Source organism: Alternaria infectoria (assembly GCF_024043175.1).
Source record: "Alternaria infectoria strain BMP 0036 chromosome Unknown scaffold_4, whole genome shotgun sequence".
NCBI lineage: Eukaryota > Fungi > Ascomycota > Dothideomycetes > Pleosporales > Pleosporaceae > Alternaria > Alternaria infectoria.
In genome coordinates, this window is record NW_026250693.1 from 589,053 (window position 1) to 601,643 (window position 12,591).

Consider the following 12,591-nt stretch of genomic DNA (forward strand, 5'->3'; position numbering starts at 1 on the left):
CGAGCCTCCGGACGTACCGTCGTGCATGACGTCGAGCATCGTGAAGTCTAGGCGTGGGCGGCTCTGTGCTTGCGGTCTGCGGTGTCGAACAGGTACGTGGCCCCCTGTTGTGGCTGGCCCTGTGATCAGGTACCTGCAGTGCTCGCGATCGCTGCAGCCGGGGTGATGCTATTTGCGCATGTCATGTCGCCATTGTGTGTAATATGCGTTGCACATTACGTGGAGTGAAGCATCGGTGATTTGACCGCAGTCACACCATAGCTGACGCGACTAGACAAGACCTCACGATGCTTGGCACACCCATTCGCCCAAACGTTCTGGCTGTAACTTTCCGTGTCGCCCTCCGTGTGCACATTCGCAGGTGGATTAATTGTGGTATTCTGTACGCTTCATAATCATAGGGGTATTCCAAAGCGCTCACAAACGCCTGCCATGCACGGGCTCTCCCCTCGTACACCTTACCTAACCGACACTCTCGAACCATGCTCGCGCTTAAGTAACAGAAACGTACTCGAATGCGGGGAAAGCAGCATGCTACAGTAGCTCTCCCGTCTAGAAGCTACGGCTACCGGCTGACACGTAGATCTGCCATGACCCAACCAAGCGCGCAGCCCCCAGCTTTCTTCCTTCGTGGTTGGCGCGACCCCAGGTCTTGGGACCTCATTCCATGACTAACTGCAACTGCGCTACCCATGCAACCACGCAGCTCCTTCTCGAAAGATGATGCGGAGGCGGGAGAAACGGGTGCGGAGTAAGTGCTGCTGCCAAAGACGACGTGTCGGTGCTTATGCGAATTTGGTGTGGATGATGTCTGGGTTTTCCTGCCATTCGTCTTTCTCTACCCACATCTGCAGGCACGTGTCAGTTCACCGGCTACAGCCTCGTTGGGAATAAGAAACTTACCTTCTTGAAGGTGCTGAGGCCCGCAAGAATGCTGCCACCGGTCCACGTGGTGTAGATGCGCTCTGGTGGTGCTAAGATCTTGATCCTCATGTCCTTCACCGCCAGTCTTTGCACCTCATGAAGCAGCCTGTTTCCGAATCCCTTTGTCAATGTGGAGCCCCCGGAGAGCACAATGTTGCCATAAAGCGCCTTTCGGAGGTCCATGTCGGTTCTGTGTATCGCCTCGACGACAATCTGGTGCACGCCAGGGTACTCCAGACCAATGATCTCGGGATTGAAGAGTATCTCTGGTGCTCGGAAGCGTTCCGCTCCGATCTAGACTGTCAGCTCGTGTACGATGAGTGTCGTCATTTGCACTCACCTTTATCTTCTGGCCATCAGGTAATGCGTAGTCGACGCTCTTGCCCTCTGATCTGGACGAGCCTGACCAGTCCTTCTCCTCCTTGGCCGGGTCGAGTGCCACGTATCCTGTTGCCTCTTTGATGTTCTTGACCGTCTCCTTCTCAGCGCTGGTGTGGAAGACGCGGCCGCTTTTCCTCAGTAGCTGCTGGAAGTGCTCTGTAACATCTCGGCCTGCCACGTCTATCCTCCTGATGCTGTTGGGAATCGCAAAACCCTGGAAGACTGGCACTGCATGCGAAACACCGTCTCCCGAATCTAGAACTAGACCAGTTGTCTTGCCGGATGCGTATAACGAAAGGACGGCTTGGACCGATGTGTATAAGGCGGGCACATTAAACGTCTCAAATAGAATCTGGGCAGCCGTATCGCGGTTTTCTCGGGGGTTAAGCGGAGGCTCTGTAAGGAGTACAGGGTGCTACAAAGACAGATAGTCAGCTTGATGCCCCTCAATCGCAGCAAATGGCAATCTGCCATGGCCCAACTCACATCTTCGCTGACGGTCCTCAGGCCTTCTGTATAGACATATTGCCATATCCTCTCCATGTCGTCCCAGTCTGTGACAATGCCATGCTCCAATGGGTAGTTGATCTTGAAGAGCCCCCTATATTGTTGTGCTTGTGGTCCTATGAATACGTCGCCCTCCAATGCGCCTGCCATTGTCCGCACATGCTTCGGCCGTCCTACGTATGACGGGAAGAAGCATTTTGGCACATCCTCGCCTGCAAATCCAGCTCTGATGGTTCCACTGCCGTTGTCTATCACGATCGGGGCATTGTGTAGTCGGGAGCCCATGGCGGGGTTGAGAATAGCGATGGGGTCGGGGGTGCGTAATTCGAGATATCTATCCGGCGCGATGAAGCTAGAGAGGCGGTGGTTTCGGCGAGGCGAAGAGCTGGTGTCGTGGCGGCTTCCCCAGGTTGGAGCTCCTTCTGAATCGCGAAAGTTCACGACGCGCTTCGGCATTGACGACAGGGGTACCCTCACCGCATCACGTGCCGGCGCTCGCACCTCCAAGAACACGCATCTGCTTCTGCGCATCATCTACATCGACCACGATTACAGTTTGTGCTCCGTCTGTGTTCCATTGTACTATTGTATATAGTTAAGCGATACAATCACAGCATTCAGCATTGTTTCGCCCTCAGCTGCGCGCTTCACTCACCCCGCATCAGCACTATCTAGGCAACTACCCGTGGACGATTACAATGAACATTATGCTACGCAATATACTGTCTACTACGTCCTCATGCCTACGGCCTACCCTCTCTAAACTTTTTGCAGCTCTACATACATTTTAACTACCTACTAGACCTCCTAGAAGCATGTCCTTAGTAAAGCCTAACCCTGCTATGCAGGCCGCTGCGGCTAGTTTCTCCTCTGTTATACAGAAACGCAAAGATGCCTTTTACGAGCTAAGAAAGCAAGCTTACTATCGCGTCGCACCTGACGGCAATTGGACGCCAGCAACATCCGATCGAGCGCTCCCAAAAGACGAATCAGATACACTTCTTCATCCCAGGAAGCTTCGTTTGATATCCTGGAATATCGATGTCCTCGTTCCGTTCGCAGAAGAACGAATGAGCGCTGCACTAGATCATTTGCACGACTTAGTATCATCGACACCGCCAGAAATCGCGATCGTCATATTTCTACAAGAGATGGGAGTCTCAGACATGGAGCAGATACGAGACTCAACCTGGGTCAAGCAACGCTTCAACCTCACAGACATCGACTCACAAAACTGGCTGAGCTCTCACTACGGGACGACCACACTCGTCGATCGGCGAATGCACATAGACTCTGTGTTCCGCGTTCCGTGGTACAGCAAGTTCGGACGAGACGGCCTGTTTGTGGATATCAAACTATACAACTGCATTCGTCCAGATCTTCCGGTGAAACTGCTACGGCTATGTAACACCCATTTCGAGTCTCTGGTTGCTGATCCGCCTGTCCGCCCCATTCAGATGGCAGCCGCAAAGCAGTATCTCAGCCACCCGGATGTCGAAAGCGCAATACTAGCTGGCGACCTCAATGCTATCGAGCCCTTCGATCGCTCTCTGCACACAGATAATGCGCTCGAGGATATGTATCTCTCTATTGGCGGGCATAAAAACGCTCCCAGTAATACCGCTGTCTTCGGCAACCCCGTTGTCTACGATGAAAATAATGTCCCTCAAAACGCCAATCGTCCCGGTGAAGAAGACAGCGATGCCGGGTACACCTGGGGTTACCAGTCCCCAAAAGACATGAGAGATAGGTTTGGATGTAGTAGGATGGACAAGATCTTGTTCCAAGGGTGGTTAGGTCCTTGGAAGTTCCAAAGGATCGGTATGGGCGTCAAAGTCGCAGAGGAGCATAGACAGATGATGAAGGAGGCGGGCGAGCTAGATTGGGTCTCAGATCATTATGGCGTCATGGGCGATTTTCTGCTCACTTATCGTGGACAGTTGAGGAAGTCTGAACTATGACAGCAAGTATGATGTTGGCGATGTCGCGGACGCTCTTTATCAACACCTTACCAATCTCACCAAATGCTGATCTACCTTCAGTGGCCCTTTCAGGTTCATCGAGTTCAAGCTTAGGCCTACTATATTGACGCTTCTGAGTATTCCTTGTTTGACTTCTCTGGTTCACAGCGACTCAGAAGAGTACCGGGTGGGCCACCCATAGCTTCTGCAACCCCAAGAATACATTCAATGCCTACAAACACTCTTCGAATGATGCAAAGTAGTAATTCCAAAGCGATGAAACCTTCAATTATCGCTGGTATGCTAAGTAACATGAGGTACACTTCGGCTAAACAGCTACATGTACGGATCTAGCCCAACCCAGGAACTCTTGAATTCGTATTCTTCTTCAAATGGTGCTGTCACAACCAAGTTGAATCGTCTAAAAAGGCCTTGTAAACAGCAGCAGTCTCTCACCCATCCGACAAGCAATCTTTCCACTCCTCATCGACGTTGAATACTACATGGACGTAATCATTCAAGTGATAACTCGAATCATCGAGCCGCATCTCTATCCAACACTCTACATGCTCGACGGAGTTTTGGATGAAGTCGTGCAGCTCAGGCGTAGCTTCCGGCTGTGTGAGGTCGCGCAGGATATCCTGCATACGGCGGCTGCAAAAACGGCTCTGCGATAGCGGGACATCGCGTAGCGCGAAGGCTATGTTAACCTGTGGAGCGCTTCTGCAGAGATTTATGGCCTCTATGATATCCCTTTGATCTGATGATGCGCCCCGAGATTCATACCACTGGTCTGGCAGTTGGACGATGACGTTTCCGCGAGCGATCTTGGGGTCTGCACCACTCGAAGAAATGAAGGTCCTGATGTAAGAAAGCGAGTCCTGGCACTGGATATGAACCTTAGTCTGCGCCCTGTGAATAGGCAAGTACTCTGTTCGGAGCTGGCGGCAGGCTTGTGTGAGACCGAAAAACTGTCGTTCAGTCGTATTGGTCTGCTCGTGTTGCTGGGCGGGCTTGTGGATCAGACGAACATCGCGTGGGTCTTGTGCATAGTTGTAGACACAATTGCGGAGCTCTGTCAACATATGTTAGCTCATTGTCCTCCAACTGTTTCTACTCCTCTGGTGCTAGCTCTGACTCACCTCCGGGGAGCTTTAGAAGGGGGCTCGTAGGTACGCTGTTGACAGACATATCTGTTGGCTGCAAGTTTATGACTTTGGTGTTGAGGTAGCAGAGATTCGAGAAGGAGATAAATATCGGGCTTGTGATACTCATGTGGCGCCAAGAAGCGCTTTCGATGGGAAAGTTGCTTTATTGCCTAGTGGCAAGGCTGCCTAGATGTACCTCGCATGTGCTTCGATGTGAATGCATTCGACTACCATAATCTACCGAGGCAGATGTTGCGGCCTCGAAATACCCCAATGAATACATCGGGTAGAGTGAAATAATGTAGTCAGAAAAAAGGAAGCCAAAAGGTACACAAGGCGTGCCTGGACCTCCATTATCGAGGTAAATTGCAACTGCAGAAGCTACATGAGCCCTAATAGCTCTCATTCATCAGCCAGACAACTTCTGAATACATACAAGCTTCGGCGACCGCCATGCTATGTCAGTTTCCTGACTTCATTCAGGCTTCTCGTAATGATCATGAGAGAAACTGCAGCGGCCTTGGATTGCCCCAGTGATCGCTTGGGTTGAACCTCCAAGCACCCTTATGCTTTCGCGCAAACCAATATGCGTTCAGGTACGGGATAAAGAACGGGACAGGTGGGAAGTTTCCACTACCAGGGTAGCTTCTGTCGACACAGCCAAGTACCAACGGGATGACAAGATTCTAGAGTCGCGAGTTATCAGTTGACTTTCGTTCGGCAGGCAGCTAGTGAGAATGTCGGATTACGCACCGGATCAGCAGTTTTTGCACCTTCATCGGCCACTTCTTTCATCGCCTCCATTACCTTCAGCCCGTCACACTTTTCGAGTCGTATCAAGGTATCGATCTCGTCATGTAGATGCTGAGTGAGAATGGGTGCGAATTCATCGATCAGCCTCTTCAGCTCCGCCGCGTCATACGTTCTCTCTCCAGCCCTAACTTCTTCGGCCCACTTCACCAGCCCTGCAATTTTCGGCTCAAACTCATGATGCTGGTCCACGTTTCCTCCCATAATGCCTTCCCAGCCATCTATTCCAGCCTCTCTTGCGATCTGCTCTATCTTTGGAAAGAACATAGCCTCTTCAAGGGAGTGGTGGTGGTGCACGGTATCCGCCCATGCGGTGACGTATAGCATAAGATCCGCTACATCGCCAGGGAGTTGAATGAAGGGCGCTTGGTGATATACGGAATTTAGAGCGCGGAGCAAGACGTTGTGAACATTGGCCATCTCTGTGGCGACACTGAGAACACCGGCATTCGTGCATGCTGGTGTGTTTGGTTGACCGGGAATGTTGAGGAGGGCGAATGGTGTATCCGCCCATGTGTTTGCTTCTGCCTTGGTGTTCATGCTGAAAGTTGATGGTAAACAAGTAAAGGGTGATGAGGGTGAATGTCGAAGAAAGCTACGCATGAACGGCACATCGCTGAAGCCTAGGTATAGCCTGGCCTTCGAGGCTGATGTGCGATAGGCGCTGCTTACTGCGCGTACGCGAATCTGTATGGCTGAACGGTGTACGCTCCAGATTTTCTTCTTCGGGTTAGCAGGCAATCCTCTTGCCAGCTGGCGTAAGCAGTACGCTCCTTATGGACAATGCGCGAAAGAGTATCGGAATCTTACACCCCTAATGCTAATGACTGCGCATTCATGTTCTTAACGCCTCGGGGATTGAAAAGGATTGCGCTCGGTGGGATAAACGGATTTCTAGTCAGGACTCTGCGCAGTACATCTGCTGATGCCGTGCTGCTCTGCCGTGCTGCTATTGCTACTGCGCAGGCACATCGCGACTGCTGGACACTGGCACAGGTGCTGTTTGTTGAGTGTCTAGGCATTCATGACCGTACACCTCTGGTAAAGGTCGCAGCGCGCATCTCTGGTCTGAGACTGCGCAACTTCTGAGAGGCTTTGAGAAGATTCGGCTTCGACTGCGCTGGATGCTTTGGTGTTGGGAAGCCCTGGCATTCGCGCAACAGGGAAATGAAGGGCGAACTAGAGCCTTGGCAGATGACATAGCTTCTCGGTCCCTATCCTGAGCAACTTCACGGCGGCGTGGCACCTCGTTGTTTCATCAATACCACCGAACAAGCATCCTCCCGACTGCTCGCCGTAATCCGCGCATAATGACGTTGTGAGAACAGCGCCCCCAAAAGTCACTATGCGTAAGGGCAGAGGGTGTGGAAGCGCAATCGCGGAAGCACGCGCGAAACATCTGCAATCCAATGAACAATTGAGCAGCGAGCTCATAAGAACGATGTGTTCTTCGAAGAAGGTTCCACGCGCCTCATGGCACGGACGGTAGATCTGCCGATCGTTTGATCGAGAGAGATGACCCCACGCGTCCGCCATTTCAACTCACCAGCTTCACCAAAATTGATTTGAAGGGACCACAGCCATGCAGACGACCCTGTTTTGTTTCAATAAAGTCTAGACCTGTTTTTGTAACCTTGTTTCTTGTCCACAGGCAGACATCATGCAGGGCCAATCCCCTGTACCGCTCGCAAAAGAAGGAAACAAAGAGATGTCTGTAACGGTCCGTCACCCACAGGGGGTCCCTCATTTCCTAACTCCACACCTTGCATCACCGTGCTCCCGACCCCACGGTGATCACTTACAACTCTAATGCTTAGCGTATGACATAGAGAGAGGTAATATAGAAGATGGGCCGCTCGCTCACATTCTTCCCTCGATAACCGACCATTCACAACACCGAAGAACTCACTGCTTTGGCGCATTGACTTGTAAAGACTCCCCTCCACCTGTCTTTCCCTCCAGTATCGACAAGCGCCAAGTTCTCCCATTACCGACACTCAACTCGCTGTACCACATCTTCTCCACATCCCTACCTTCCACGTCGGATCTCTCAGCCAGAATGTACACCCAAATGCTCTTCAGCGCGTTTCTAGCGACGGCGCTCGCGGCACCGCTCGTCCAACGGCAGTCACCCAAGACGGGGGCCAGTGACAGCTGGCAACCCGCATCCGACACAATCACGACATGCGACCCCGACTCCCCAAAATTACTCAGCTTCACAGCTGATCCCAAACTCGAAACTATCCTTAACAACGCCTGCGCCGCCATGATGCCCGGTTGCGCCTATCCAGACCGCATCCCCACCGGTACGCTGTGTACCGCGACTGTTGACTACCCACTCAACGGCGACAAGAACAGCACACAGGATGCCAATGTCGTGGGTAGCGATGGTAACAGAATTACCGACTATGCTGTCAGATGTAAGAAACTCTTATCCAATTCGCAGCATCCAGACGTACTAACGAAGGTTGCAGTTGATGTTACCCCAGCTTCCCAACCTGAGGACTCTGCTGGTGTCTTCTGGAAGGTCGAGGATTGCTATGGCTACTTTGCTCGCATGCTTCAGAAGTCGGGCAAGGAGGGATGTCACAACGACGTCGGATCTGGTTCCGGTAATGTGACGGTTGGCGGTGATTCATCACTGGCTGGTACCATCTTCAAGGTCTCCATTGTTCCTACGGAGAGCTTGCAATAGCTGTCCATTTTTACTTTCTTGTTCATTTTTTAGGGTATTGCTGAGCTTTGGCGTCACGATACATGGATCAAGCGCTGTGCGCATTGGCGTTCTATTGTAGCAGTCCCGTTGCTATTCATTTTATGATTGTCACGCTTCACGTTAGAAATTGGTGAGGTGTGCATCTTCTACATTGTTCCTGCCACACCAGTGTGAAATTGTAGCAGCCGCATTCACTATGAGTTTCGGCAAGTTCGACTGCTTTGGACGTGCCGGTACGCCGTCCTTTCCACCCAACGCCTCCAGATCACTCTCACTTGATCAGCAGCTTAACTCATTAGCTTACTCAGGATTCATACACAGTATCGCCTTAGTTACAAAACGCAAATCCTCTCAGCACAATGGCGCACGATTACCGCTCACCACTCGACAACGCGGACGAAGAGCTGGTAAAGTACAAGAACCCGTACCTCAAAGGCATGGGAGATCAGAGCATATGTACCATTTGGCCGACCGATGCACCTACAGACTACATACGCAGCGCCACCGTCTTCCTCGAAGCCGAATACGCAAATCCCGATTCGCCAATCCACCAAGACCCTCCGCTACCCATCCCACCAGATCCCGACGACAACTCACTCAGACCCCTCAAAACCGACGACGATGTCTTCGACGCTGCTCGTATATGGCTCAAATGTCCTCTCGATCACGCCATCGTGATGAGATATCCTACTCAACTCGTGCAACTCAATGGGTGGGTGGGCTACAGTCGGGTAACACTCTATTATGAGAAGTTCATGGGGACACACCAACCGAGATTGCTCATGACTATCAAGTGGCTGTGTCCAAACACACTGGGTGGCATCGTTGAAGGCGACACGATCGATCGGCAGTGGGTGGACGAGCCAAAGGCCTACAAATGCTCTTACGTTGCTCTTTGCGATTACGACAACCTCGTTCTTTAAGGTTCGGAAACGTCTTGGGGATTGAAGGAGTACGGGTTACCGCCGTTGCAAGAGATAGTATGCGTTTAGCGTTCTTGGGATTCCTACTCGAAGCATGCGATGCGGTATTGGGTGAGCCAGGTAGTGGCCTGTCTTGATTTGGGTCTCTTTTCGTAACCTCACACCCTACTAAAGGACTTCAGTAATCGATAAATGGCTAGGCAGATCAATGATAGCTATTAGGTCAATAACAAACCGTTTTCTGTACGAGCCCTGGGACGGTCACGAAGCTCGCAACGCCTTTGCATGATCTAATGACGAAACCTAGCTTAGGAGGCTTCCATAGCATCCTCCATAGGCGAAACCAAGCAAATATGGTAGTGTCCAGTGCATGCGACGAAGGCGGTGATGCGGCTCCATGCCAAGTCGGCGCATACGTCATCACCAGCCCTCGGTCGCTCACCCCTGTCCTCAAAACACCAACCTCGTTACTAAACAACAGCTACGGTTGCCGACAGCCGCAACATCTCGTAATGAGAAGTAGAGCCGGACACCTCCGCTACCACATTTTGACCGAGGAAAAGAGTCCGCATGCTTGGCAACACGTGTGTACCGATGCGCGTTCACGATGGTTCCTGTCGGTCCGGGAAAGGTACCGGCGACGTGCACGCATGTGTCCGAGTCTGGACTGTTTATGAAAGCGTGGTACTGTGTAGTGGCTTGGGAGTGACGTGCCACCAGCCACAGTTTTTTTATGTCAAGTAGAGCAGGCACGTCCTCAATCCCTGCATTGTCTACACCATACACCATAATCTCTAATCCCGACACAAGGTGCAAGCTTGATCAAAATGCGCGTCGCCAGTACCGTCCTCGCTCTTTCCTCCGCCGCATCAGGCTTTATTCACCCTCGTCAAGCCTCCTACAACGAGACGAGCTCTACACCCAATGTCGCGGCCGCACAGTATGATGGAACCTGTTTCTACCCCGTTCCTGATTCCAAGTTCAACCTGCACGCGTATCTTGGTACCTGGTATCAAGTCGCTGGTACACCATTCGGTCCTACAGCCGGCGCGCGTTGCGTGAGCGCAAATTACGAACTCAACGTGCGCTTTTTCGTGTATGCGAATCTTTGGACGGTAATTGACAGCTGATGCAGGACAATGGTACGGTGCGCGTCACCAACACCGCGACTGTCGGCCCACGAACTGTCGACATTGTCGGCACAGCTACGCCCGTAGACTCTGCCTATGGCGCCGGCGGTGCTTTCGTTGTCAGCTTCCCTGGCACGCCATCAACAGCAGAGTGCCCAGGACCCAACTACATTGTGCAAGGTGAGTCGTGTTATGAGCATTAATCGAAGTGCACGACCACTAACGTTGATGCGCAGATTACGCAGTCGATTGGGCGATTGTGCAGACGCAGAAGTGGAACACGTTGTACATCTTGAGCAGGGTGCGACAGCCAGCCGCTGAAAGCATCGATGCATGGATTGATCGCGCTGTGGCTTTCGGATCGAACGCATCCTCGATTATGAAGTTCAACCAGACGGGTTGCGAGTAGGCGTAAGTTGGCAGAGAGGAGCTGAGGATCTCATTTCGGCGACGTTGATGTGAGCTATCGATTTATGCAGAGCCGCGAAAACTTCATCACATAACCATCCAAGAGAAGGGCACATCGACCATCTGAGCACTCAATACTCCAGGGATACATGTATAATAGAGAGAGTATACATTTTCTAGGCCTGATGCTGATCAATGGGTATCTAATTACATCCAAAAAGGACAACAACTCCGGTTACGCCTAGCAAAGCTTATGACACCTGTGCAACTTCAACGCTGCTCTCTTTGCCGCCTTCCTCGCCTTTCTCGACTACCATGTCCAAACCCAGACCTGAATCCACGCTTGTCTCGGAACCGCTTTCGAGCTCAACGACCTCTGGCCGGACTCTGGGCTTAGAGGGGTCCCAAACGACGGGAATATAGCGCTCATCGTCACGATACTGCTCCCACAGCCACAGTTCGGGTTTGCCGTCTCCACGGGGGCACCAATCATCCCACGCGAATGTTTCGATGCCGTTGAACCATCGAATCATTGGCGATTGAAGCTTAGGAAGCCATGCCTTGCGTTCCTCGTCAATTTCGCGTACCATGTCAGCGCCATAACACTTTGGATGACGACGGACAGTGGCAACATTAAAATCGATCGCTTTGATGGCCACGTCATCCGGTGTATCGTCTTTGGGATTGGGCCGAAGGCCGACTACCATGATGTTTCGGGGGCAGAAATCTTCGTTATCGACGCCTGCATGGAATATGATGATGTCGGTATCTATGGCTTTCTTGAGAATGCGAGACCGCATCTGCTCTGGTAATGCTCGCGCATCGATATTGCGCATGGTCTCTCCTCGTACATATTCCATGAGGACTAGTGGAACTTGACGCGTGCGCATCTGAAGCTCACCTCCGTCTCGAATCTCAGTATCAACCGAAATGGTCCAGGTTCCGTAGAACGCAGGTGTGACTTGGCGTGCCGCTGGCGACTCCTGTAACTGATTATAGGCAGCAGCCTCACGACTGTAGTCGGAAAATGCATCGAACATGACATCTTCTTCGAAGCCATACTCGTTCACTTCATTGTAGTAGAGCGGGTCGTAGATTTTGGCGACCGTGTCATTGTCGATGACTACGAGTTGTGCTCCTCGGCTGTGACCGGTGCGGATGACCGCCGTGATAGTCAACGTCTTGAAATCTTCGAGGGATCGACTGGGGCAAAGGTGGCGTGAAAGGCAATACTCCGCCTTTGATAGAGATTTCTGGTTGTTCAGAGGTAGACTCAAAGGGCATCCAGTGTCATATCCTAGGCCAAAAGGCTCCGGAGGCTGATGTCTCGTTGCAGTCGCAGTGAAGCCTACGACATACGGGAATTGCTGCGTAGGTTGAACGGCGATGTCATCTGGACCAAGCGTGCTCGCCGAAGACTCAGGGTTATGTGTTGGTAGTGAAACGGGAGGTTCGATAAAGCAGCTGCAAGCGCTGTTGGCGGCTGCGTCATCGTTGATGACCTGCTCCATTTTGATTTCGACGACTGACATATTTTGGTGTTGTTGGGGTCGGCGGCGTGGCTTGAGAAGAAAGAAGAGAAAGCGTAAGTGATTGAAGCGCAAACGCAAGCGCGCTAAGCCCGACTGACCCTGTCATGTGATATCGCGTTCGCCGGGACTGCCCAGGTGCATTCACCAATAT

General features: G+C 51.9%; 7 protein-coding genes across 7 annotated transcripts; 4 read left to right on the top strand and 3 right to left on the bottom strand.

Annotated features, from left to right (window-relative positions):
* Window positions 1-785: 785 nt before the first annotated feature.
* Window positions 786-2,268, bottom strand: RO4 (Actin-like protein; the record flags this gene model as incomplete). The annotated part of the gene is made up of 4 exons (XM_051494589.1): window positions 786-848; window positions 904-1,218; window positions 1,265-1,720; window positions 1,792-2,268. 4 exons carry the CDS (start codon window positions 2,266-2,268, stop codon window positions 786-788), a joined length of 1,311 nt encoding a protein of 436 aa, XP_051354882.1.
* A 359-nt stretch (window positions 2,269-2,627) lies between these two features.
* J4E92_003191 (uncharacterized protein) lies at window positions 2,628-3,773 on the top strand (the record flags this gene model as incomplete). Its single annotated transcript, XM_051494590.1, has 1 exon — window positions 2,628-3,773. The coding sequence occupies one exon, from the start codon at window positions 2,628-2,630 to the stop codon at window positions 3,771-3,773; it is 1,146 nt and encodes a 381-aa protein (XP_051354883.1).
* Window positions 3,774-5,418: 1,645 nt separating this feature from the next.
* J4E92_003192 (uncharacterized protein) lies at window positions 5,419-6,271 on the bottom strand (the record flags this gene model as incomplete). Its single annotated transcript, XM_051494591.1, has 2 exons — window positions 5,419-5,607; window positions 5,675-6,271. The coding sequence occupies 2 exons, from the start codon at window positions 6,269-6,271 to the stop codon at window positions 5,419-5,421; spliced, it is 786 nt and encodes a 261-aa protein (XP_051354884.1).
* Window positions 6,272-7,790: 1,519 nt separating this feature from the next.
* Window positions 7,791-8,426, top strand: J4E92_003193 (uncharacterized protein; the record flags this gene model as incomplete). The annotated part of the gene is made up of 2 exons (XM_051494592.1): window positions 7,791-8,151; window positions 8,206-8,426. 2 exons carry the CDS (start codon window positions 7,791-7,793, stop codon window positions 8,424-8,426), a joined length of 582 nt encoding a protein of 193 aa, XP_051354885.1.
* A 380-nt stretch (window positions 8,427-8,806) lies between these two features.
* Window positions 8,807-9,370, top strand: J4E92_003194 (uncharacterized protein; the record flags this gene model as incomplete). The annotated part of the gene is made up of 1 exon (XM_051494593.1): window positions 8,807-9,370. The coding sequence occupies one exon, from the start codon at window positions 8,807-8,809 to the stop codon at window positions 9,368-9,370; it is 564 nt and encodes a 187-aa protein (XP_051354886.1).
* Window positions 9,371-10,499: 1,129 nt separating this feature from the next.
* Window positions 10,500-10,909, top strand: J4E92_003195 (uncharacterized protein; the record flags this gene model as incomplete). The annotated part of the gene is made up of 2 exons (XM_051494594.1): window positions 10,500-10,680; window positions 10,737-10,909. The coding sequence occupies 2 exons, from the start codon at window positions 10,500-10,502 to the stop codon at window positions 10,907-10,909; spliced, it is 354 nt and encodes a 117-aa protein (XP_051354887.1).
* Window positions 10,910-11,159: 250 nt separating this feature from the next.
* On the bottom strand, window positions 11,160-12,440 carry J4E92_003196 (uncharacterized protein; the record flags this gene model as incomplete). The annotated part of the gene is made up of 1 exon (XM_051494595.1): window positions 11,160-12,440. The coding sequence occupies one exon, from the start codon at window positions 12,438-12,440 to the stop codon at window positions 11,160-11,162; it is 1,281 nt and encodes a 426-aa protein (XP_051354888.1).
* Between the last annotated feature and the right edge of the window lie 151 nt (window positions 12,441-12,591).